Raw genomic sequence first — 25,619 nt, 5'->3', positions numbered from 1 at the left:
AAGATATAAAACTGCAATTTTTTGTGAAGAATCAACAACAAGTTGGACACAATCATGAAGTGGAACGAAATTTATTGGATATTTCATACCTTTTTAACAAATAAAAAACTGAGAAATTGGGCGTGCAAAATTATTCAGCCCCCTTAAGTTAATACTTTGTAGCGCCACTTTTTGCTGCGATTACAGCTGTAAGTCGCTTGGGGTATGTCTCTATCAGTTCTGCACATCGAGAGACTGAAATCTTTGCCCATTCCTCTTTGCAAAACAGCTCAAGCTCAGTGAGGTTTGATGGAGAGCATTTGTGAACAGCAGTTTTCAGTTCTTTCCACAGATTCTCGATTGGATTCAGGTCTGGACTTTGACTTGGCCATTCTAACACCTGGATATGTTTATTTGTGAACCATTCCATTGTAGATTTTGCTTTATGTTTTGGATCATTGTCTTATTGGAAGAAAAATCTCCGTCCCAGTCTCAGGTCTTTTGCAGACTCCATCAGGTTTTCTTCCAGAATGGTCCTGTATTTGGCTCCATCCATCTTCCCATCAATTTTAACCATCTTCCCTGTCCCTGCTGAAGAAAAGCAGGCCCAAACCATGATGCTGCCACCACCATGTTTGACAGTGGGGATGGTGTGTTCAGGGTGATGAGCTGTGTTGCTTTTACACCAAACATATCATTTTGCATTGTTGCCAAAAAGTTCGATTTTGGTTTCATCTGACCAGAGCACCTTCTTCCACATGGTTGGTGTGTCTCCCAGGTGGCTTGTGGCAAACTTTAAACGACACTTTTGATGGATATTTTGCCACTTTTCCATAAAGGCCAGATTTGTGCAGTATACGACTGATTGTTGTCCTATGGACAGAGTCTCCCACCTCAGCTGTAGATCTCTGCAGTTCATCCAGAGTGATCATGGGCCTCTTGGCTGCATCTCTGATCAGTCTTCTCCTTGTATGAGCTGAAAGTTTAGAGGGACGGCCGGGTCTTCGTAGATTTGCAGTGGTCTGATACTCCATCCATTTCAATATTATCGCTTGCACAGTGCTCCTTGGGATGTTTAAGGCTTGAGAAATCTTTTTGTATCCAAATCCGGCTTTAAACATCTCGACAACAGTATCTCGGACCTGCCTGGTGTGTTCCCTGTTCTTCACGATGCTCTCTGCGCTTTAAACGGACCTCTGAGACTATCACAGAGCAGGTGCATTTATACGAAGACTTGATTACACACAGGTGGATTCTATTTATCATCATTAGTCATTTAGGTCAACATTGGATCATTCAGAGATCCTCACTGAACTTCTGGAGAGAGTTTGCTGCACTGAAAGTAAAGGGGCTGAATAATTTTGCACGCCCAATTTCTCAGTTTTTTATTTGTTAAAAAGGTTTGATATATCCAATGAATTTCGTTCCACTTCATAATTGTGTCCCACTTGTTGTTGATTCTTCACAAAAAATTACAGTTTTATATCTTTATGTTTGAGGCCTGAAATGTGGCAAAAGGTCGAAAAGTTCAAGGGGGCCGAATACTTTCGCAAGGCACTGTACCATGCATTAATTATTTTTGTCTCTGTGGAATGCGGTGAAACCTATATTGCTGTTAACACTTTAAATAAACCACAACATCAACAAAAATGTTGTTTCATAACAGTTTTAATTGTTAATAACCAATGAGTACTAAAAACCTCCTGTATCAATGGCTCCATCTCCTGGATTTCAGAATATGAACAGTGGTTTTTGGAGTGGATCAATCCCAGCTTCTTCATCTATACCATTACTGCACACCAGACCAATACATAAAACCGCTGTGGACTGAGAGAGACAACGGAACAATAATGGAAAGGGGACAATCTGGGTATGACACCGATGAAGTGCCCTTGATAAAGTCGTAGGATGATTTGTGAACAATGTCTGTTGTGGTCGGACAGTTCTCTATGATGCAAAAAAGACTCAGCATAGAATGTTTGCAACATGGGGCCGTGCATTATCATGCTGCAACATGAGGTGATAGTTTTGGATGAATGGCACAACAATGGGCCTCAGGATCTCGTCACGGTATCTCTGTGCATTCAAAATAAAATGCAGCTGTGTTCATTGTCCATAACACACACCTGCCAATACCATAACCCCACCGCCACCATGGGCCACTCGATCCACAACGTTGACATCAGCAAACCGCTATACAAATACGCTATACAAATACACTCTGTCTGCCATCTGCCGTGTACTGTGAAAACCGGGATTCATCCATGAAGAACACCTCTCCAAAGTGCCAGACGCCATCAAATGTGAGCATTTGCACCATCAAATGTGAGCATTTGCCCACTCAAGTCAGTTACGAGAACGAACTGCAGTCAGGTCGAGACCCCGATGAGGATGACAAGCATGCAGATGAGCTTCCCTGACACGGTTGGTGTGGGCTGGTGTGGTTACATGTGGTCTGTGATTGTGAGGCGTGTTGGATGTACTGCCAAATTCTCTGAAACGCCTTTGGAGATGGCTTATGATAGAGAAATGTACATTCAATTAACAGGCAACAGCTCTGGTGGACATTCCTGCACTCAGCATGCCAATTGCATGCTGCCTCAAAACTTGTGACATCTGTGGCATTGTGCTGTGTGATGGAAATGCACATTTTAGAGTGGCCTTTTATTGTGGCCAGCCTAAGGCACACCTGTGGAATAATCATGCTGTCTAATCAGCATATTGATATGCCACACCTGTGAGGTGGATGGATTATCTCGGCAAAGGAGAAGTGCTCACTAACAAAGATTTAGACAGATTTGTGAACAATATTTGAGAGAAATAGGCCTTTTGTGTACATAGAGAAATTCTTCGATCATTGAGTTCAACTCATGATAAATGGGGGCAAAAACAAATGTGTTGCATTCATAATTTTGTTATAAACATCAGTGTTTGGGACAGAGGTGTGTAGGATAATACAGAGGTGCGTAGGATAATACAGAGGTGTGTAAGATAATATGCGTAACAGTGTCAGTCAACATGGACATGATTTCTTGTTTAACCTTCAACTTGATTTCTTGTTTAACCAGTGAAACAGGTAATTTATTAATTTATTCAGTGAAACCACAGTAAGAATGGGCTATTGTTTACATGTGTGCCCTGAGAAAATGTAATTATGAAGGGAGAAAATAATTCAAATAAAAAAAAATGTGACAGTGACATTAAAATGTTTACCAAATTGGGTTTAGTGTAACAGATCAAAAGCAAATACATTCATAAACAACAGAAACCATCAGGGTGCTTTGTAAAATCTCCAAATGACACCAGGTTCTTGAGCTTGACCTCTACTTGATGCTCATTCCACATCAATAATGCAGTGTAGATAAGAATTAGGCCTTTCTGGATGTTGCATGCATCTTGAAAAAATTGTTTTTAAGGGTTCTTCCACAAGGACAGCAGAATAACCATTTTAGGTTCTAAATAGTAAAAGCAAATCAGAGTGCCTCTTAAAAGTTTTGTAATGAGTCTTGTTTTTTAATTTTGTTCTTGTGTGAAATAATGTTTAGACATGTCTGTACAATGTGACTGTGATTTGGGCGGTATTTATAGACAAATTAAATCGTTTGGCTATGTCCAGTCATTTGTGATCAATGTCAAGTGTGCACATTCATCAGAAATGTCACTACGAATAGCACGAGTAGATTCTCACATCCATTGATGCTTTAGGAGCAAGATCTATTCTTCACTGGTCTAGTCACCACTGCTGACCTTTATTCACGCGAGAACAACACCGCCACCCTCTGGTCGCAGTATAATATTGCTCACAAGAAGGCAGACATTTTCTATCTGGTGAAAGTCTGCACGCCACATGCTGGTCTTCTTATTTTACTGCCTTAAAATACAGTCTAAAAAAGAATTACATATGCTGTTAATACCACAGATATAGACAACCTGCTCCACAGTTTAAAATTAACAGGAACAATTATAGAAATGTCTCAGCATTACTGCCAAATACAAAATCAGTTTGGACTGATAAAACACTTTTAGGGGAAACATCAATCTTTTTTGATGCCCAGCACAGTACATTTGGACGCCAATCATGGGATAGGAATATTTAGAACTTGTCTCGGATTTGGTGTGCACCAGAAGGTCAGAACTGAGGCTGGACCAATTGAAAAATGTAATACAATTTAATATCCTTTCTGCCTCGTGTTCTGTATTCAGATATGTCCAATTGTCTAGAAGAATACATGAAATGTATCCCAGGGTTAGGTTTTCATTAGACTGAGGAAGCTTTAACTCTATCGTATTTGCATAGGGATCTTTCATTCTTTCTTCAGTCGCTACCACTGACAAGCATACCCATAACAGGAGGCTGCCACCACAACACTGGAAACGTTCGAAAGGATCCAGATCATTGAATTCACTCCAAATTAAAAGAACGTCCTTCTTGTAAAATCCAATCCAACTTAACCTTGCTGTTTGCAACCCAGCCGTTAAGAAAAGTCATTCACTTTCTGCCGTTAAAAAAAGACAGGATTAGGACAAATTAATTATATCACACAACACACTCTTTGTGTACATGGCTGCGTCATATCATGGGTATGCTTGTCATTAGCAAAGACTGCGGAGTATTTCAGGGACTAAAGAAATATAAAACAGACAAAACCTTGGTAAAAAGACTAGTAAGAATTCTGTTTTGTTTGATTCATTTCTATAATGTTCTATAAAAAAATAATCGCATGCAAATGTGGGGTAGGTTGTGTACATAAAAACAATCCAATGTAATCTTTGTCATGTTACACCAACAAAAAGTGAAGGCACCGATAAAAAAACATGAACAAATTATTTGATATGAAATCATTTGATAAGAAATATCCAAATAGTAGGAAACGTATAATATATAGCAATAAACAATTATGCTAATTTATATAGCCTGTATAGTTTATATGTATAGATGTTTTTATATATTTATTTAAATACTAATACTATGAAGTATCCTAAAAAAAAACAGTGCTGTTGTTTATCTCTCAGAACATTTCACATTTGATAGTAGCCATGTGCTAGCCTATGCTGTGTAAATGTATGATGAAAAACATGGTGTATCACACAGAGGTTTAGTTGTTAGAAACATTTTCAATGTTAGATTAAAAAAAAAAAAGCTTTGTGAAACTGAGATTTCATATCACACTGATGTACTCAGCATTAAAAGTTTAGACGACTCATTCCATTTCTGGTTTACAGCACTGAACACTAATTGTTAGCAGAACTTTCTCATGTCGGTTTGTCCCAAAGCCAACCACTACGCCTAGTTATCGCTTAAGGATGCTGGATCTATTAAGATACTTTCCAAAGTGTGGACCGCCGACTTTATGTGGTTAGAATATTTCAAGGGGATTTCTAACGTACATGTCTGTATCAAGACTTGTTTTATCCATTACGCAAAAAGATAAACCAACAGGATTCATAACTTGGTAAGCAAGAGGAAAGCAATCAAATAAATGCTTAGAACTGGTTTTGATAGGTTTGGCCATAACAAGGCCACGTGCATATTACTATGCTTTCACGCTTTATTTGGGAATCTTCTATATAGATTTTGCCTGTAACCTATTAAAACTGTAGGTAAAATGGCACATGCAGTAACTAGAAAATATTGATTGGTTTTTGTGGTGGAATTTAGATAAAGCAAGCAGCCCAGGACTAGCCTAGATGTCCAGTAAACTCTTCAGTGCACGTGGTCAATCTTCCAACCTCAAGGTTATCTTTACATTGTGCTGACTATGCTAAACAGTTTGCTATACGATGCTCTAATTCCACTAATTAAATATCTTAATATTCTAAGCCACTAATACACTACACTCATAGTTCTATTTCAATAAAAGGCACGCCGATGTTTTAAAATATTGGAATTGGATAGGCCATATTCCGCCGGGTGTGTTTCTCTTCAAAAAGCCCAGCATTCTCGCTTTGAGAGGGAAAATCTGCATAAGATCAATTCCGTTAGCTAGGCCTATTCCTTCCAGGACAGCGGCATAGAGCTTTTCTCCTCAGTTGTAAAACTTTATAGCAATCTGGGGGCTCCGTCGTCATGGATACAGTTATACGAGTATGACCGATGACAGTCTCAGCATTTGCAGAGGCCAGCCTCACTGTTTGTGATTATGAAAATGGAATGTTAGAATATGGAAATGTTCTTTCAAACCTTACACACAAAAATTAGGGGTTAAATTCGTGTTTTCCCTGAAGGAAAATCTTTTATCAGAGCTCTTAGGACAATGGGCGTTATTCCAAGTCCCCCACAAATGTTGAATGGATTTAGTGCAGCCTGCCAGACAAAAAGTAAACAGCCGCGTGAGAGACTGGTGTTGTCAACGTCAAAGCAGAGTGTCTGAAATAGCATAGCCTACCAGGCCTAAGGCCCACTGAAAACGATTGGATACGTTTAGCAAATTAAGATAAAAAAAAATATTGTTCGGTTTTGGATCAAGAGGCCTATCCTATACAAAATGCAATCATTCTCACGACACCATCCACGCAATCTGGTAAGACTTTGTGACTTTTTGTGGTTTTTGTAGTAGCCTAATCTATATATCTTCAGATATATTTTGGTTGTTATATCCTATAGCCTACACCCTGCCTATGCGTACCGTACATAGTACGCATCATTCAGAAGGGCAGGTTTTACAGAAAAAAAACCATGGAAACACAGTTCATCACACTATTTTTCAAGATGTGCAGGTTAAAGCTATTGAATTCGGAACTACTGTAGAACAGTTGTATTCCACAGTATATAGGCATACATGTTTCTTTTTAGAAACAGTTTATGTAGGCATATACATTTGTATAGTCCACTGGACCATTCGTACCAATGGCAGTGAAATTGGTCTTTCTGCGCTCACAACCATTCTCAGTAAAAACCAAAATACGAATTTAATAATATAGCCTAATAGGGGTCACATTTAACCTGGAACACAATACTCTTGAATTATCCTATCCAATAGGTGTCTGGACTTTTTGCGTTTGTGCTTTTGGCAACCAATATTCTATTTTGCAAAGCTGTTTGCATACCTGCGACAAATCTAGCCTATGTTTTTGATTGGGTATTCTTGATGAAATGTTCACAAGAAGAAAACTGTTTCTCATTTAGAATTGTATTTTAGTTTATAGCTGACGTTTGCAATGCGAAATATTATGCAGGCCCTAATCTGCATACCTACATTCTACATATCAGTTTGATGCAATATAGTTTTAGGCGACATTTAGTTTGGTCCAAAGTCAAAAATATTGTAAGTGTAATTGCAGTGAATCACACATTTTTTATAAAAAAATGTTTTATCCCTACCATGAGAAATACTGATTAGCAATAGCAGGCCGTATTGTCTATATTTAATTTTCGGTGCATTCAACGTGGCATGTGCTCTTTCATTGATTCAACTGCACAGCGACATCTGGAGGCGACACTGAACGTTTCCTGGTGTAGGAGTCTAACATCCCTTTGTTTTACCACCTCAGTGTTTCCTCGTCATTCTGCACGCATTCGCCCTCAGCAGTATGTACATTCTCTCAATTAATATTATTTTCCACGTGTACAACGTCATTTTATTTCTATTAAACCATTCCCGTCAGTGTTGTTGGCCTTACACTACTGGGCCTGCCCACAGGATACAAATTAATTTTGACAATGCTTGGGTACAAAATAGCATAGGCTTTGGATGCAGTAATATGGAAACATATGGATATTTTCCGTATAGTGTTTTTGTGAATTTAACCACGATTTTCAAAATTACACATTAGCCTGATAGGGGGGTTCTATAGCCAAATAACCAACAAATTACCAACAAGGCATTCAAGTGTTGCTGCTCAGAAAATACAAGATTCTTACAACTCGAGGCCTAATTGGAACCACAATTTTGGGACATGACGTTAATTTTCTTCGAATTTCGAACGTGAAATACTGTTGAACCGAAATGTCCACGTAGCATATATTCAGTTTTTAGTTTAGTTCCTTTGTGTGACTACAATAGGCGTATCCTTTGTATAAGTATGAACACATCCCAGAATGACTGTTTTCATGCGAAATTGAAATGTCTAATGGTTCCACTGAAATAATTACTTTATTCTGTTTTTAGGCAACGTCATTGTTAATATAGCCTATGGCATTTCTAAAGATTGCATGGAACTAATTTGCTTTATTTTAATGCAGTGTCTCTTTTTTTTATTGGTATGTGACGGATATTCTACCTTTCATTTTAAATCACAGCCATTCTATATTTGCAAAGAAAGTTAAGACAATTATGATTATTTCTATCCGTATGCTAGTGGGTACTATTCAACACTGTAGCCTATAATTACTAAACCACACAGGATAGAAAATACATTATTAAAAATATAACGAATCCATAGATGGAAAGAATTGTCTGAAAAGCCCTCATAGGCCCTATATCTAACAAACATAATAATAATAAGAAACACTTTAGCCTTGGCTAAGCTATATAAAATGTAGTGCAGACACAAATACATGCGTGACTGTACAAATCATGAAGTACTCATCCATTTATTTAAAAAAAAAATTGTGCATTAAGTAGTAAGGGTTTGTGCGTAATGATGTAATTCATAAATGCTATTGCAAGGACTGCATTTGAGCTAATAACTCGGTGTAATAAATGTCACATTTCTGCATATTTCTGTGAATATGTGGGCATGGGTTGGAATGATAAATGTGTCGATTTAACTTGGAATTCTTCTAGATAAGTTGCTTAAAATGGGCAACAGTTCGCTTTTGATCGTTTAAAACCACACCTTGGGAACATATACGTACGCATGAAGTTTGGAATGGAGGAAATCTAAGTGTTATTGTGTTCTTGAACCAATTGACTGAATTCAAAACAATTTCTATGTAGATATTTCATCTTGCAGTCAACAAGTGAAACTGCCATTTTGAAAGCTGTTTTGAAAATAGGCCTTCTACTTGGGTTGACAATTTGGCAATATGCTTTTAATTTAGTTTAATTAAAGACATTTTATATGAGAATGGATAATAAATCTGAAATCTATTGCAGAAATCAATTAAACATAAAGTTCTGGCTATAGGAGTCTCAGACACTTGAATAAACCAGCGCCGCAAGGGGAGGAGCTTGCCCGTGAACCCCAGACGCTATTGGGTCCCTTGCAGGAAGCTGCTCGCGAGACTCTTTTCTATTTGAGAAGCAAATTTAGAACGACCCTCTTTGCCTTCACCAAAATATGTCCTAGCAATGTCATGCTCTGAGAGATCCGTTTTCACGGCGCCCTTGGTTAACCCTTTCGTGCACTGCGGTCCTAACGAACCCCCCACCGTCGCTCACCATCACCTCGTCAGCTCTGACCCGGTCTGCAGAGTCCAAAATAATTGGGCTTCTGTGCCAAACACGGCCATACACGGGACAATGAACCAGCACCAGCCGTCGCAGCCACAGCCGCAGGAAGCTATGGCTCAACCTCCTCACCAATACCACCAGGGAGTGCTGAATTGGGACGAGAGACGGTTGAGCTCGGTCGGGGTTCCGCAGGTCAGTGCGTGCCCTTACAGCGCGTCAAACAGAAAGGAAGACTCCTCCTATTTGCTCATGGAACCTGGCTACCACTCCAAACCGTCACCGGACGTGTCTGCCTTTACCAGACTAATGTCAGAGATGGGCTCTATGACCGGAGGTTCTGGTCCAATTCAGGGCTACTTCCGTCCGGAGCAGTCATACTCGGGGATCAAAGTCCACGAGTACAACAACGGTGTGCACGCCTTGCCCGCGACCAGTCAACCGCGCGCGCCCCACTCAGACTCGCGCCATTTGTACAACTTGAGCTTCCCAGTGCAGCCATGTCCAGATACTGACATCAAGCGCGTTACCGATGACTTGGCGCTGGGCAGAAATGAGTGTCCAGTCGAGAGGAGCGATAGCAGCAGCAGCATCATCACCCTGACGAGCAGTCGAAGCAACACAGAAGACGTAGTTACTGCTTTACGGCGAGATAAGTCCCTCACAGACTTACCCGAGGCCGATAAAAGTCCCAGACAGGAGACGCAAGGTAGGTGGAATGAAAGAGGAAGGGCTCTGGAAAGATTAAACCTCCGGCAGGGCAGTAGCCACTGGAAAACACGATTATGTCTGTCGAGACAAGGTTATTTTTTTACGGAGGCTGTTAAGGAGAAGAGAGAGGAGAGGACAAAGGGAGCCATTGGTCAAAATTAATTTATTGCACGGAACAGCCCTCGCCAGGCTAAATTGCACTCCATTTTACAGTGAGCCCTTTTGAACATCAAAACAGCGGAAGTGTCCTTTGTGGTTAGCAGTTGTCCAGGTGTACAATTGACAGTGGACCAAGGTTTATGTGAGGGTATAGGCTATATAACTTATTGATTCTCAGAGTATCACAATAAAGCTAATGCTATGTAATTGCAATGCAGTAGTAGTTAATAAAGGTTAAAATGAGCACGGAGAAATATCATTAAAAAACACAATTCTTATTTTTAAAAGGTTGTGAAAAACACACAATATCCTCATTTCAATGCATTTCTACAGGTTGCAATGTCGACAAACACAGCAAATACGATATCACCAGCATTGACTGACTGCATGACCCAATCTGACATAAATATAAGAAGTTATTTGTATGTAAACTATACCACGTTTGTCACTAAAGTTATTTTGTACTTATTATTTTTTAAATTGATAAAATAAATAAGTTGCCAAAGCTTTGGAAAACTTAAAATAAGGCGTAAATATTTAATTATATTTCATAAAAACAATGAATGGATCAGATCAACATATTTATGTGAATTAAGAGCAAACAAACCCTTCCTACTTTTGATCGTATTTGAATTAATACTTTTTTCTGAAATCTATTTAATATGCAGTTGCATTGTCATACCATTAAAAACGTAAAGATTACTACTTCGTATTTAAATTACAATATTTTATCAGAACATGGCCCTAAATATGGCTCCTGGATTGATATTTTACACCGTAAGCACGAAATTCGTTATATGCAACAGAATGTTATGCACTATAGACCTCATTATCTTATCTATAGTATTTTTTATGTCAATGTATACCAGAGTTGATAAGTCGGATAATTCCCTATTCATTCAAGTGTACCATGTGCATTTTTGTTAAGGCATGTGTCGACATGATAACGAGCCCTCGATTTTAAAGACATCAGACACACACATCGACGCATTCAAAAAAGACAAAAACGCACGCAAAGGGAAGAGAGGCATATGTAATGAGACTTTATTCCCTGTCATAAACTGGCAATCTCAGCCAGGTGATGCCTGTGATGGCATTGTAGGAATTTGCATATGTTGGAAAAAAGTCGCCTAACACTACCAGTCGCCTAACACTAAACACTGTTGTTTTTTCCGTTTTGACAGAGGATGGCACATTCGAAGACGCGTCTAGTGGATGGCTGTGTGCAAAAGCCGGGAGGAAGAAGCGATGTCCTTACACCAAATACCAAACCCTGGAGCTGGAAAAGGAGTTTCTCTTCAACATGTATCTGACTCGCGAGCGCCGCCTGGAGATCGCTCGCAGTGTTAGCCTCACTGATCGACAAGTCAAAATCTGGTTCCAGAACCGCCGCATGAAGATGAAGAAGATGACACGGGAACACAGAACCTCGGACACCATCGCTCATTTCCCCATTTGATGTCTCACAGCGAGACTACATTTATATTAAAAAACGAATGGTTGCGTTAAGACAAGCCTACAACTGAGCGCCTGAAGAGTAGGCAGATGCAACTCCAAGAATACGATGGACTGAAGGACGAGGAGAAACAGGCCCTGATCTAAAGGACGGGCTGAAAGTATTGATGATCTATGTCCTTTACACATTGCATGACGAAACGGATGCTGGTGTTGGCTACACTTGCATTTTTCTTCGAATGAGACACGGCGATGGATGCTTTTTATTCTTCTCTGCCCCATGTCCCGTAACAACACTCTTCTTTATTACAAGCACTTTATTTCAGTATTATCCAAACATCTTTATCGTAGTTATTTCTCAATAGCACAATAGAATGTTTGCAATGTCGCTTAATTGGTATTTTTGCCAGACTTACTGGCTACTGTCTTGAATCAAATACCATTGTTTACAGCTCGTTCTATGGCTAAGGGATGCAAATTTAAAATTATCGCTTTATTTATCACTTGCAGCTCTATTTATTTTCGATCGCATGTGTGTAGTCTTTTTGTAAGATACGTCGTTACGGCTCTGAAAAATTACCAAGATATTTTCAATTTGTAAAATAGTAAGGATTTAAACCAGAATCTTTTGTTCATGCAGACTGAGTCGATTGAAAATAATAATAATTTGAATACAAGGTTATGCTATTCGTCATAGCAAGGGAACATGTTTTACGCACATGGATGAGGCCTTGATGTTCCAAAAGACACGCCTAAAATAAAATGTCTTTGGGGTGTCTGTGCACAAGACATAATGGTTTTATGAAGAGTCTATATCTATCATATAGACCCTATATCTATCATAACCACCATGAAAGGGATTTTCATAATTACCATTCACGGTTGTCATGAATTACCTTTTTTTGTGGTTGTATTTATAGTTTTCCCCATCATTTTTGGTTGAATAAATATTCCCCATTTACCCATGTTTCTTAGTATGCCACTTCGGTAGGCGTAGATGGACGGGAAAAAGCACAAAGCTGTTATACAGGTAATTTTAATACATTGGGCACATCCCAAAACTCTTTTAACTATTTAAAAAGAACCATAACACATCCCAGTAACCCAGACTTTATCTTTTTTTCTTCCTGGAGTGATGTTATTATAATTGCTGTAGCCTGACTAGGCTATTAATCGTGATTTGCAATAGCCGTGTTGTATGTCATTAAGGCCTATCAGAACAAGAAATGTGTACATTTCTGGTATACACAAGGTCTATATTTAAACCATTTCATCTGTTTTAGGAGTGTTTTTCATTAGCTATAAGACTAAAATATGTTGTTTAATATCTACATTATTAAACGTTTTTAAGGTTAGCATTCATCTGTCTTGACCCTATGTGCTTTATTTCTCCTTTTTCACTTGCAGTGTTCAGTGGTCACCAATTGTAGTCTACCTGTTTTTTTTATTTATTTATTCAAAAGCCAGGTTGCAAAGGCCAGAGTTTCTGGTTGTTTTTTGTGGAAGTGACACAAAATACCTATTCCAAAAACGCGTCAAGTATCTTTTAAATAGTTTCTTCGCTAGTTTCTTAATGATGTATTTTGTGGTGTCTAGACTATTACGCGCCTGAATATCTTCATAGCGCATTCATGTAACTTAATTTGCTAGGTAGCTAACTTAAGGTTTTAGTGTAGGTTTAGGGGTTAGAGGATACGAGTTTGGATTCGATTACATCCTAGAAAAGAAGTTACACGGTTTGATGTTAGAGGTACATGTGACATGCTAGCACATTAGGCAACTGGTTATTGTTATGATTAGAGCTGGCTGTCATGCTAGCAAAGGAGTCTAGCCATTTAAGTACTAATTCAGAAGTTGTCCATTTGGAACTTTTTGATAACTAGCCCCATAGATGCAAAGCACAAAGCAGTGTTCTAATATCTATGGCCAGAACGTTTAACTCACCTATTCTCCCCGACAATACTCCCTCATGTAGTGTCCGTCTCAGGTAGACCTATACTGCGGAATAAATGCATTGTAGCCTATACAAAATATTGTAGAGCGCACGAAAAAAGACACTTTTTGGTATGCAAAAATTAATTGATGTCTATTTAAAAATTATCGGTTTATATTAGGTTGGAGTTTTCACTCGCGATTTCAATCGCCAACAAACATTACGTATCGTTAATACATATTTTTTTCCAGAATTTTCCGGATTGGTCGGGCTGGAATTTTTATCTGGTTTTGGTGTTATAAATGTTTTTTCTAATGCCAATTCATCGTGATAACAACTGTGTTACAAAACGAATAATTTGTGTGCCAATTCCATTTGATATCTTGATTTATGGATTAATTAGACGTTATTCAAGTTATCTTAAATGCTTTCATTCTGCATGGACTTTCTCTGATATTGTTTGACTACGAAGATTTGATGGGAAACGCACGCGGTAACTTCTCCACATGGACACTGGATATACAGCTGTTGGCCTTTTGTCTCCAAAGAAGACTGTGTAGCGTCTGCTGCTAGCACCGCCATGTTGAACAGCGCACCATTTTAGTGACGCTGCTGGGGCCTCCCGGTTTTATCGGTGGAATTGACAGGGCATTTATTGTAGCCTCAGGAAGTCAGGGTAGCGGATGTGTCCCAGGGATTATATTACTGTTCTTTTCACTACAATATTATTGCCTGCTATTGTGACAAACAAAGAAGTCTTGACGACTGGGCTAACTCGCGTTAAAGGCCATTTTGTGCATGATTATATTGGCATGGGCATTCTATGATGGCATGGGCATTCTACTGTACGTTCTCTGTTATTAGTTATTGCTACTTAATGGCAGTTTGTAATTTTTCTATGTTGTGTCTTAACTGCAGATCACTGTAGTGGTATATATGGATAATGGAATAAAGGTTATACCGTTTTAAAAATCGTATTTATAAGGCAGGACATTTAAGGATGTTCTCTCACGTTTATAAGGTATTCGAATTTCTCCTAAAACGGATTCCCTCAAGGTCATTGAAGTGGCCTATTGGATGTGAAGACAAAGCTGTTGTGTGGTTTAGGTAGTTTCAAGTTGTTGGGCTGGACGTGTATCACAGGAACCTGAAACTGCCTGAATTACTCCAGTATCTGCCCATCAAAGCCAGTGCGCAACGCACCAATGCTACAGCGAGGATGCGCCATTTCCACAGATGTTTGCTCACATCTACCCTCCATTTTGTGATTGCACAGCAAGGAACATCTGTATTTAATATTATCTGAGAAATGTGTTATTGTTTACTTGGATTTCAAGTCCAAGAGTGAACTGAAACACATGGGCGTGTGCAGAGCTAAATTGCTCATTTAAGCCTCCCCAACACGCCTGAACGCACTAGGGTGCGAAGAACCCCACTCCATCATCTAAAACCATAATACATTTTATGAAATACAGAACGCCCAGACACCGTAAATTACCTACATTAAAAACACCAGCTCTACCCTCGTTTTGACATGGTCTGTTTTTTTCTTCTTCATTTGGTCATGGGCAAGGCTTTCGTATTTGCAGTCATTTGATAAATTAAACATTAACGTTTACTGTCTACAATATATTTTCTGACTTTCATCTCGTGTCAACTCCGTAATAGGCCACTAGACAAATAGAAGGCAATACTTTCAGTTACCTTTTTTGCATTGTAAACATGAACTTTTCATTAAACTTGAATGAACAAAAACAGTCCCAGAAGCCAATCTTTTGTTAAACGTGTTTATTTCTAACAGATAAAATGTTACAGCATCAGAGCTTATGGCATTACAGTTGTTTTATATAACCTAAGGGTTATCATGAATTGTCAGACAGGAATGAATGACGGATACACTTTCTGGACGATATCACGTATGTGTGTTTGTGTGGAAGAGATATTGTACGATTCACAACGACATATTCCGCTAATAACTGATCTAAAGTTTACCTGGTCTACAAAGAGAAATATTACACATTCAAAACGATTTGCCCTTTTTTACGTTCTACGTTGCAGCTAAATCTTATCTAGATATACACGAAAGACGATAGATTATAACACCGATATCATGTCATAACTGTAAATAAACTACAATATATATCTCAACTAACAAGCTGCATTATTATTATTATATTGTTTCATGAAGCAACGTTTTCGGGAAAACATCAACCAAATGCGCCAGTTGAACTGCCTAGAGGTCAATGGATGCGCCCCCCCCCCCCCCCCATGACTTATTATTCGATGTAAATAACAGATTTTATATAGAAGAGGGGCCTATTCCTTACTCGATTTTCTTATTTCCAAATGAACCAGTTCTTACATTATCTCCAAGTAGCAGGACCTACTTGTTGTGTCTCTTACTAAACATTATACATACATGTAAAGCTAGATTAAGCATGTTTCTGACTGCTTTATTGTTATTGCTGAAATGTGTAGGTTGCAGCGTTAGGCTAAGAGCTGTTGATTGCATATGGCGCCAATAATAGTTGCTATGAGGATGCATCTATACTACACGCCAGTTCTTAAGATACTATTACAGCAACAGCCTTTAAGGAACTAGGCCTACTACTGCAACAACGAAGACGAGGTGAATAAATCCGATCACAAGCAACCCACTCATTCCTAGCCATATCAAACGCCTTGCGCCACAGTGAACAAGCATCCCAAGTGCAAACCGTCGAGCTGTAGCTCGCGCATGAATGGTAGCCCACCGTCAAAAACAAAGGAATTGAAAGCCTCACGATTCTTGGAGATGGTGGAGGTAGGGTGGGTATTAGGAAAGTTGAAAAATTAGCAAAATTGAACATTTAAGCACGGTTATTGGAAATGTGTCCCATTTACACGATACACAGCCTAGTAGTTGACATGATTTTCCTAATTAGACCAAGACCAGTAACTCAAGCAAAAAAACGTATGCCAATGAGGTGGGCATGGTAACATGTATAGGTTCACATCCAGTAGATTCACTGCTATCTTCAGCGTTATAAAACACACTGATGACATAAGTACTGCCAAAAAAAATACCTACCCACACTATCTTAAACACATGTAACGGCATTAAATTACACACACACACACACACACATACACAGAACATTTTGATTATCTCTTGACTTCAAGGCTGGAAACACTGGCGCATAATGTAAGCAGACATCCCATGTTGAGACGAAATACGTAAAGTTTTCAAATTCAGTTTTGTATCCTCCATTTTAACCTATTGGAGTGATGTAGGGACCACCGGTAGTCAATTCACGACATGTATTTTACTATAGAGAATATGTATTATGTCTGCATCTAAGGGTAATTAGGAACGTGATTGATATTATAGTGAATTTTCCAATGCTATATTATGATATTGTTAACTTGGTTTGTTTCGTGTTTGCTTTAAATTGATCAAACCAGTTTATGTTATTGCAATACCAATTGCGTTCCAATTATAACAATTTTCAACAAAAATGTTTGTACTTTTATATAACAACCTTAGTCGCGGTCTGACTGATATTTTATAATTAATGCCAGCTGTAGATAATGTTTTCATTGTTTAACCTACTACATACAATACATACATGAAAACATTGTTTAAACTACTACTACACACACACACACGTATGTATATATATATATATATATATATATATATATATATATATATATATATATATTTATATATGCAGTAGTTTAAACAACGTTATATATATATTCATTCCCACGTTACCCATATATATATATATATATAGATCCTATATACATATATAGTTATATAGCTATATAGCTATATAGTAATATACCTATATATATAAGTAGCATGGACTGAGTGGAAAATAACATTGATTTTCTTCCACAAAATTGGCTTAAAAAACCAAAATATTGTCATGGTTTATGCGCAATGTAAGTTTTAATGTGCATTTGGTTTGAATATATTAGATAATATATATGTATAACACATTTTATTACTACACTGTACAGTGAGCATTGAGTGTCCTTTAACTTCACAAATGAATGTATTCTACCTAATTCCCTTTTGCAAGCATTACGCTTGTGTTATTGTGTTGTGTTTTGGAATTACGGCATTGTTTTAACGCATCTGCTACAAAGGAAAACTTAATAACAACACATTCCAAACACAAGGCAAATTGTCATCAGCGGTGTTACATTCTGGTTCTTTCATCTTCAGAAGTTGAAAAACATTAGTAGTTAGCAAAAGAGAAAGTGAAAGACAGAGAGCTGTGAAGGCCGAGGCCAAAGCATTGACCTGCTTCAATGTGACAAGTCATGCACAATGGTGAAAAGGTGAAAACCCGGCAGAAACACAAATGACCCGTCTCCAAACCGTTACCTCACGAGTCTCCTTCGTTTCTCCCTGTGTCAGTAAATCTGAAAATTCTTCCTCTCGTTTTTAAAATATCCTGGCGCGGCCATTTCTGCTGTGTTTACTTTTGGGTTGTGAGTGTGAAGTGAGCGTTTTTCGTCAGGCAGGAACGCTACAGCACGCTCGTTTACGTCCTCCGCCACAGGCAATATATCAGCTCTATAAAAATCAAAGCTGCCTGATGTAGTATTTTATTATAGTATTAAACGACCAAAAAAGTTCAAGTAGTTCCTTCCATAAAGACAGGGGGATTGCCTCGCAGTAATGTTTAACGGGCTCGTTAAGAGAAAGTACTGTTAATCTTCCAATAAAGCATGAGCATGGACGTTTCCCTACGGAAACCGAGACACGATTTGAAAGAAAACAAACAAAAAAGGTATAAAATCTTGAGATTTGAAACATAAAGCGTCATCTTACTGCAGTTAAACATCCAGATGAACGTGATAGAGAAATAATTGCGTCTGTAAAACATTCTGATGTTATTTTGATTTTGATGATGTATTGGGCATTAATAAACCTAATGGCTGTATTGGATAAGACTTGTTGTATTCAGTGGCCGCGTTCCAAGAGACGCGTGCATGTATCAGTTGTATTTAAAAAAAATGACGTGGTGGGTAATTTGTCGTTTCCAATATGCCTTTTCATACATAATGTCCATTGGATGCGTAATTTAACTGGATATTTGTACGACAGCCTATAAGATATCCACGGATATATGGATGCACTCCCATTTTGCATATTGCATAAACAAGACAATTTATTTAGAGAGGAAAATATGTAGCCTACTAGGAGCAAGGAAAGAGCTCCGTGCAGCCCCTTGGCGTATTGATTTACGCCCCATTGACGCTTTATCAGGCTCGCGAAAAAAGTCTGACCAATCATTTCGCTCCGAGCGCACAGACCAGCAATCCAGCTCTACTTTGTTCGTGAGCGAGTTGAGGGGGAGTCGCGTAAAAAAAAAATACTTCTGTCCTACATGTTTTCCATTCAATGAACTGTGTTTTTCTATAATGTCCGAGAATGTCAATTTCTGGAACTCTGAGCAACTATTATGTGGACTCCATAATAGGTCACGAGAGCGAAGATTCGACTGCAGCCAGGTTTTCCAATGTACAGTATTCCAACTTCAGACAACCGGGGGGACATGGTGAGCATCCCGAATTCCCCTCTTGTAGTTTCCAGCCGAAACCTCCTGTTTTTAGCTCGTCCTGGAGCCCTTTCAGCCCACACGCTTCCAATGGCTTACCCGCGGTATACCATCCCTACATCCCGACTCAGCCCGTCCCTTCCACGGACACCCGATACCTACGCAGTTGGCTCGACTGCGCTCCTCGCTCTGAGTCCCTCCCCGGCCAGGGGCAGGTCAAGATGGAGCCGCTACTGGGACACCTCGGGGAACCCCCAAAAATCGGTGGACACGAGTACATTTTGGAGTCCTCCTCGGCGAGAGAAATGAATTCCGGCCAAGGCTCCGGTTTCGAGGACAATAAGGACATTTGTGAAGGTAGCGAAGACAAAGAAGGACCAGATCAAAGTAAGTTATAAAACGAGGAAGTGAACAGTCTGTAAAGCTTTTAATGCTGTCATAAAACAAGAACAAAGAGATGGCGAGTCTTGGAGGCTCACACTACAAAATCTGTCCCGTAGTGTGCATCTAAATTACTGTTTACGTTAGAATTCTTATAGACAATTTATAACTGGTGGAACTGTACATGGTACCCTATATCCGGTGTCTTGCACGCAGACTGGCTTAATGCATCACGAACCCCGGCTCTGTTTTGGAGTAGGGGGACATTTCACGTGTGCTGTCCGGGCTGACCTGCCTTAGTAGTTTCGGTGACCAACTGGTAGTGAAGGTGATTTTAATGGAGCCCTTTTAACTTGAAGTCCTGTGAGTTTTGGCACGGTCTCCGTGAACAGGTTATTCTGCGCTCCGTTGCACTTTAGTGCAGTTCTTTTTGTCAGCAGCTTGTTTTAATCCAGTAATAACTGTGAAAATACGTCCCTTATTAAACTATGCGCCAAGAGCCTCTCCCAAGAAACATTAGGGTTTACCAGGCAAGGCTGCAATATTTTTTTGTGTAAATATTCTATCTAAGGAATACTGGCTTTGTTTTACTCAAATGGCCGATGACAGGTCTATGTATATACCTTTTATGTCGTTTAGAAGGTGTGGGGGAGGATTAAGCTGTATGTTCGTTTTTGAAGGAAATATTACTTTGGCAACAAAATTGCATCTAAGGCCTATTCTGGAAAGGACTGGTGAGTGGGCAAAACGCTCTTCAAAACCACAAAATAAATCTGAAACATTTACCACATTTTTTGACAAGCAGACTCATCTGTCTAAGCTGTATGACATTCTTCGGAGGATGTCGGTCACTGCACTCTCAGTGGGCTAGCTGTTCTGTCAGTGCCTATAGTGGCCTTTTGGCAAAATAAAATGAAATTTTTCCCCTTACCAACACTGCCTCATAAGATCAGGCTAGCTATTAATCAGGCCCTGGGGCCGGATTGGAAAACTATTTATGTGCTACTCAACACAGCACAGCCTTGTTGAAATAGGCTGTGCGTGCTCGCCTGGAAACATTTTGGTGCTCCGGGAAACAGACACACATAAAATAAATACATGCAACCGGAGGCCTTATCTAAATCGGATGGGTCATGGTTCTGATAGATGGTAGTTTTGAGTAGCATGGTCTGAGAGTGGAGAAGAACATAGATTTTCTTCCACAAAATCGTCTTACACAATCATCACTTTTGTGTACGTTTTGATGTACATTTGGTTGAAATTACATTTGGTTGAATTTTTTAACGAACCTGCAATCACCGAAACTCAAAATAAATAACAAAAAAGGACATTTCCAATTTGAAGTCCACGTTGATTCAACGTCATCACATTGCTTTTTACGTTGTTCAACAACGTTTATACACTCTGTTTTTGAGTCCAGGGTGTCACATTTGTGCTGCCCTGGGCGGTACTCCAGAGCACACTACAGGCAAATGACGTTGCGAATTATACATTCCCCTTTGTACTCGCTTTGGATTGGATGACAAAAAAGTTATTTCCTCTGAAGTTTATTATGTTCGGTCTGAGACCAGCCAACATCTGTACCCGTTGTTGTATGTCGACTCACTGGGACAGTTAGGGAAAAATAAAAACAAAGAAATACGATGCAATTTTGATGTAGATAAATGTAACAGCCTCTCTGTTCGAAAGGTCAATTTCTGAGGCTATTACGCGGAAATTGCATGGAGGCGTGATGGCATTATATTGGTCTGCAGCCATTATAATAACTTTCCTACATTCCTCCCAAAACAGACCATAGGCTACTTCCCCCCATGATCATTCAACAACATGACCCTTAAAAGCGCGTGCATTGTTGCAGATCATGTCTCGGAACTGTCTCATAGGCACTGAGATGGCACACCTCTCTCTCCTGTGTGTCCACCGGCCTCAGATTGCTTTACAGACCTATCAATCATCCCCGAGGGATATCTTTCCTTTCAGGATGAAACTAATATTGCGTCATAAGATTTAGGATATTGTAGACAGTTGATGTGGTATTAAAAGTGCGTGGTGCATGGTCTAGATTGGATTTCTTTACATTGTTACATGTAGTCAATGAGAAAAATCGCCATGGGCTTCAATGGGCCCAACCTTTTTTCATCCATAGAAATAACCAGATCTATTGGACAACGCTCTAACACTTTCCTACAGCAGTGAATTATTTGTCCGGCAGTGACAGGAAAAGCCCTGACTCGGCACTAGGTTATTATATACTTGGAGAAAGCCGAGCACCACTTTGCGTGTCACAATGCACACTTTTATCGTCACTGTCCACTTTCAGAAGCGATCCCTTCGAGCTTTATATCCACACCGCCTTTTGAATATTGACGGTAGTTGAAGCTTTCTAAGGCCATTGGAATTAAAGACCAAGGAACATGTGTGCTGTACACAGAGGTGTTGCAACAAAAGCAACTATGAGAAAATGTAGATGGGTCTGGATGAAAATACATTACAAGCATTCCCGAGAAAGCCACCGGGGAGGGGAGACGTTTCCACTAAGACAGCAGGGAATAAATCCCCTGGAACATTTCCCCTAAAAAGGAGATAATCCACTTTCCCAAACAACCGCATTTCAGTGCGACTGCATTTTTGTTTGGGTTAGCCTCCGGTGCTCAATATATCTCCCATAGTTAGAATGCTTTTAGCTTCTCATACCCAAACCATTCTGCGCTTTCTTCGCTAATTGCATTCGTCTGAGTACTGCTAACCAAGCTGAAGGGTGGAGTACATGGCTATGATTGGATTTTCTGACAACAACAAAAAAATGGGAGGAGAGTTATAATTTACGAGAAAACATCACATCCAAGTGTTCAACCCATATAGAATGTGGACTTATCACAAACAGGAGGATTTCAAGGTCTAGTGGGGTGAAGGACACAAGTACGTTTTCCATTTTCTTGGTCTTTTGTACGTATTCCAAGTTGTGCTATTTTTATGGCACAATTCTGGACCAAGAAAGTAAATACTTTTCTAAGACTCGCCAAGGGCCTATTGAATCACTATTCATCTCCTCTGCTCCATTCCATTACCGATCACTGGTCCATTCTGATAAAATGGGACTATTTTGATCACTACGACTCATAATGTAACGCATTGCCATGGAAACCTTGTTGTTTTGTACACGTGTTTGTATTTAGGCATTTTATGAGGCCTGCAAGCCTAGACTCGGCCTATTCTGTATGTGTTTGCTATTTACTAAAGGTGTCCATCTGACTTTTCCTTGTAGATGACCCATCTGCCAACTGGTTGCATGCCCGGTCTTCCCGGAAGAAGCGGTGCCCATACACGAAATACCAAACCCTCGAGCTCGAGAAAGAGTTCCTCTTCAACATGTACCTCACCCGGGACAGGAGGCACGAGGTAGCGCGCTCGCTGAACTTGACGGAGAGACAAGTCAAAATATGGTTCCAAAACCGACGGATGAAAATGAAGAAAATGAATAAGGACCAACCTAAGGATTAGATTAAATGGGGAGGCCAATTAAATCCCCGCCCTCATAAAAAGTTTGCTTTCTTAAGACTTTTTTCTTTAAATACATGGACAGTAATGGGTAAAGTGGGAATGCAGAAAGCTGTTTTTTATTGTTTTCCATGTCGCAGTGAAAAATGCCATCTGACATTATAGAAGTGCAGACCAATTGGGAAAAGCCTTATACATTAGAAATGAGGGCTTCTTCTCAAACACTGGTTTTATTAGTTATTTATTACTTAAAGCATGACACCGACGCTTTATAGAGGCATGGAGGTTCTGTGATATTGTCTTCATGTGGTCAGGGTTGGTGTTAAAGGGAGTGTGCGACTTGCATGTGTTCTTTTTTTTTATTAGCTCGCTTCATTCCATTGTTCAACTCCATAGATGCCCAGTGCGTAATGGCGGTTACATAAGCTAACTGGTCTTTCAGAACAATTATATTATTTTACTATCCAAGCAGCAGTGGACCAGTTCAGTTATCCAATTATTTTATTTCGTAATTCGATTCATAATCTCATGTAAAATGGCAGGCAAATTATTAAGATAACATTATTATTATTATTTTTATTGTTATTATTTCATGGGAGAATGAAATCCCCTATATCGCCCGTTGGACTGGATCGATTTAAACATCAGGATTCCATGTTTGTTGTAATCCCTTGATCCGATATGAACTCAACAGGTTATATATGCACACTCTTGTATTTCTAGTTTTTTTTTATGTGTGCGTCATTTTACCTTTATGTTTGTTATGCGTAAAAGTGGGTAATAGCCTAGGGGTCATATACAAAACGATGTTTGGGGTTTAGGCCTAGCCTACGTTCAACATGAACATTTCTTCACTTCCAATGTTACTATAATGTAAGATTGCTAAAAACATAACGTGGCAGATTTAAGACCCCAGAAAGAATATTACCGAGGCCTACTTCTGGAAAGTAATCAGGAAAACCTATTTTCTTGTAGATACTATTTAATTAAAGCATTTTATGAAACGTGTAACTTCACATTCAAGATTCAAGGGGCCTATCTGGCGATTCGGAGTAGTTTCATATAGTTTGCTCTGCGAATATAAGGTAATTCTAATAGTGGAATATTTTTAACATGTGGTGGGAAGAATAGGGCGTGCAAAAACCCGTGCTCTGTCATTTTGGTATATGCCATAAAATGTGTCTACCTTCTGCGCTTAGATATAGGATATATCATTTGTCGAAGAAGAAAATCCTACATTGTCTAAGAGTAAAAATGTTTACATTGTTAGCGCATGATTCATATCATCATGAAATGTAATTTAGGTCTGTATGTTTGTGTTTTTTTTTAATGAAATCTATCTGAAGAAAATGCGCAATGCTATAGCAGTTTTTGGATGGTAATATTTCTAATTTATTGTAAATAAGTATACGTGAATAACCTCGATTGTTTTTATTGGAATGAGTTTCATTATGTTTAAAATTGGTGTTTTCGAAAATGACATCAGTGCAGCAGGTAGACGTCGTTTCCAGTTTTAGATATTGTTTACATGTTCTTGTCCATAACGTATTGAAAGGTAGACTGACTTAACCGTGTTGTCAATACAAAAAGAAATGTTATACTTATGTGGTGTTAATTTCTTTCTGAATGGAAGTACTTACAAACATTCGAAAATGTATGATGAATCTTAAGTTGACTATGAAATGGGTGGCGCTCATGGATGTACTTGCTCCAGAATAAAGAGGAGCGTCAGACGCCATTATCTCTCCAGGCGCTCCAGCCCTGCATATCCACGGCAGCTTTCTTTGTCGAAGCCTAATCTCATTTGGACTCTTGTTTTTCATTAACACCAAACGCTGTAAGGACCGAGTCTCGGAACTACTAACACCCCTCAGTATTTTTTTATATCACGTTAATCTCCTGTGTCCCTCATGTACATTTTCTTTATTCCTGTGTTGTTTATCTGTGCGATAGCACTGCTGATGCTGGATTCATATTAAAAACAGAGTTTACATTAGAACAATGTCTCGGCACTTTTTATTACTATTGAAAGCTTCAATGAGTTGATATGAGATTACATTAAGGATTTACAACACATTTTGGACAGCGAGGTCTCAGGAGCGCGCACAATAGGGAGCTAAAACGCCTTCTCTCTGCGAGAGCAAAAAAAGTTCGCGTCTATTTATCTTTGCTTTCAAGTTTGAGCATATTTACATATTATTTCATCTTTAGGAACAAGCATGTGTTGCAAATATGTATCGTGCGCCCAAGCATTTGTCTTGAATTGTACATGAAGGAAGTCAGTTGTGCACATGGTCCCCTGAAGATATCCCCAGCATTCATTAAGACGGCGCTGTGGCAAGAATGTTTATGTTGAGGTTTTTATTTCAAACGTTTATGGTAATATTCATTTTGGTGATGATTATTTAAAATGTACCGCGTTGGTTAAAACCCTAGACAAGGTCAGGGAAGGACATGGTATAAAACCAATCCGCTGTGCTGTGAATGGAAAATACTTCTCTTGAGGTTTGTGGTAAATGACTGGTGAGTTTAAGAGTTTTGGGCCCATGCTCATATTTTCCAAAGATAACAAAGGAAAGAAAACAGTATGATTTGTTAATGTGTCTTTTAAAA

The 25,619-nt window shown here is 39.1% G+C and overlaps 2 protein-coding genes across 2 annotated transcripts; both read left to right on the top strand.

The window, feature by feature from the left end:
- Nucleotides 1–9,213: 9,213 nt before the first annotated feature.
- Nucleotides 9,214–15,254, top strand: hoxb10a (homeobox B10a). The gene is made up of 2 exons (XM_010874652.3): nucleotides 9,214–10,020; nucleotides 11,366–15,254. The coding sequence occupies exons 1-2, from the start codon at nucleotides 9,384–9,386 to the stop codon at nucleotides 11,638–11,640; spliced, it is 912 nt and encodes a 303-aa protein (XP_010872954.2). The 5' UTR covers nucleotides 9,214–9,383; the 3' UTR covers nucleotides 11,641–15,254.
- A 3,613-nt stretch (nucleotides 15,255–18,867) lies between these two features.
- On the top strand, nucleotides 18,868–24,997 carry hoxb9a (homeobox B9a). The gene is made up of 2 exons (XM_010874651.4): nucleotides 18,868–19,514; nucleotides 22,774–24,997. Exons 1-2 carry the CDS (start codon nucleotides 19,001–19,003, stop codon nucleotides 23,007–23,009), a joined length of 750 nt encoding a protein of 249 aa, XP_010872953.2. The 5' UTR covers nucleotides 18,868–19,000; the 3' UTR covers nucleotides 23,010–24,997.
- Nucleotides 24,998–25,619: the final 622 nt, after the last annotated feature.

This window comes from Esox lucius, chromosome 11 (assembly GCF_011004845.1).
Source record: "Esox lucius isolate fEsoLuc1 chromosome 11, fEsoLuc1.pri, whole genome shotgun sequence".
Classification (NCBI taxonomy): Eukaryota; Metazoa; Chordata; class Actinopteri; order Esociformes; family Esocidae; genus Esox; species Esox lucius.
The sequence above is the reverse complement of the archived record's forward strand: the minus strand, read 5'-3'. Positions and strand labels throughout refer to the sequence as shown.

Excerpts from the sequence above, each read along its gene's own strand:
- hoxb10a (XM_010874652.3), top strand. The coding sequence starts at position 9,384 with ATGAACCAGCACCAGCCGTCGCAGCCACAGCCGCAGGAAGCTATGGCT. Across the intron at positions 10,021-11,365 it reads TCCCAGACAGGAGACGCAAG|AGGATGGCACATTCGAAGAC; the intron begins GTAGGTGGAATG and ends CCGTTTTGACAG.
- hoxb9a (XM_010874651.4), top strand. The coding sequence starts at position 19,001 with ATGTCAATTTCTGGAACTCTGAGCAACTATTATGTGGACTCCATAATA. Across the intron at positions 19,515-22,773 it reads CAAAGAAGGACCAGATCAAA|ATGACCCATCTGCCAACTGG; the intron begins GTAAGTTATAAA and ends TTTTCCTTGTAG.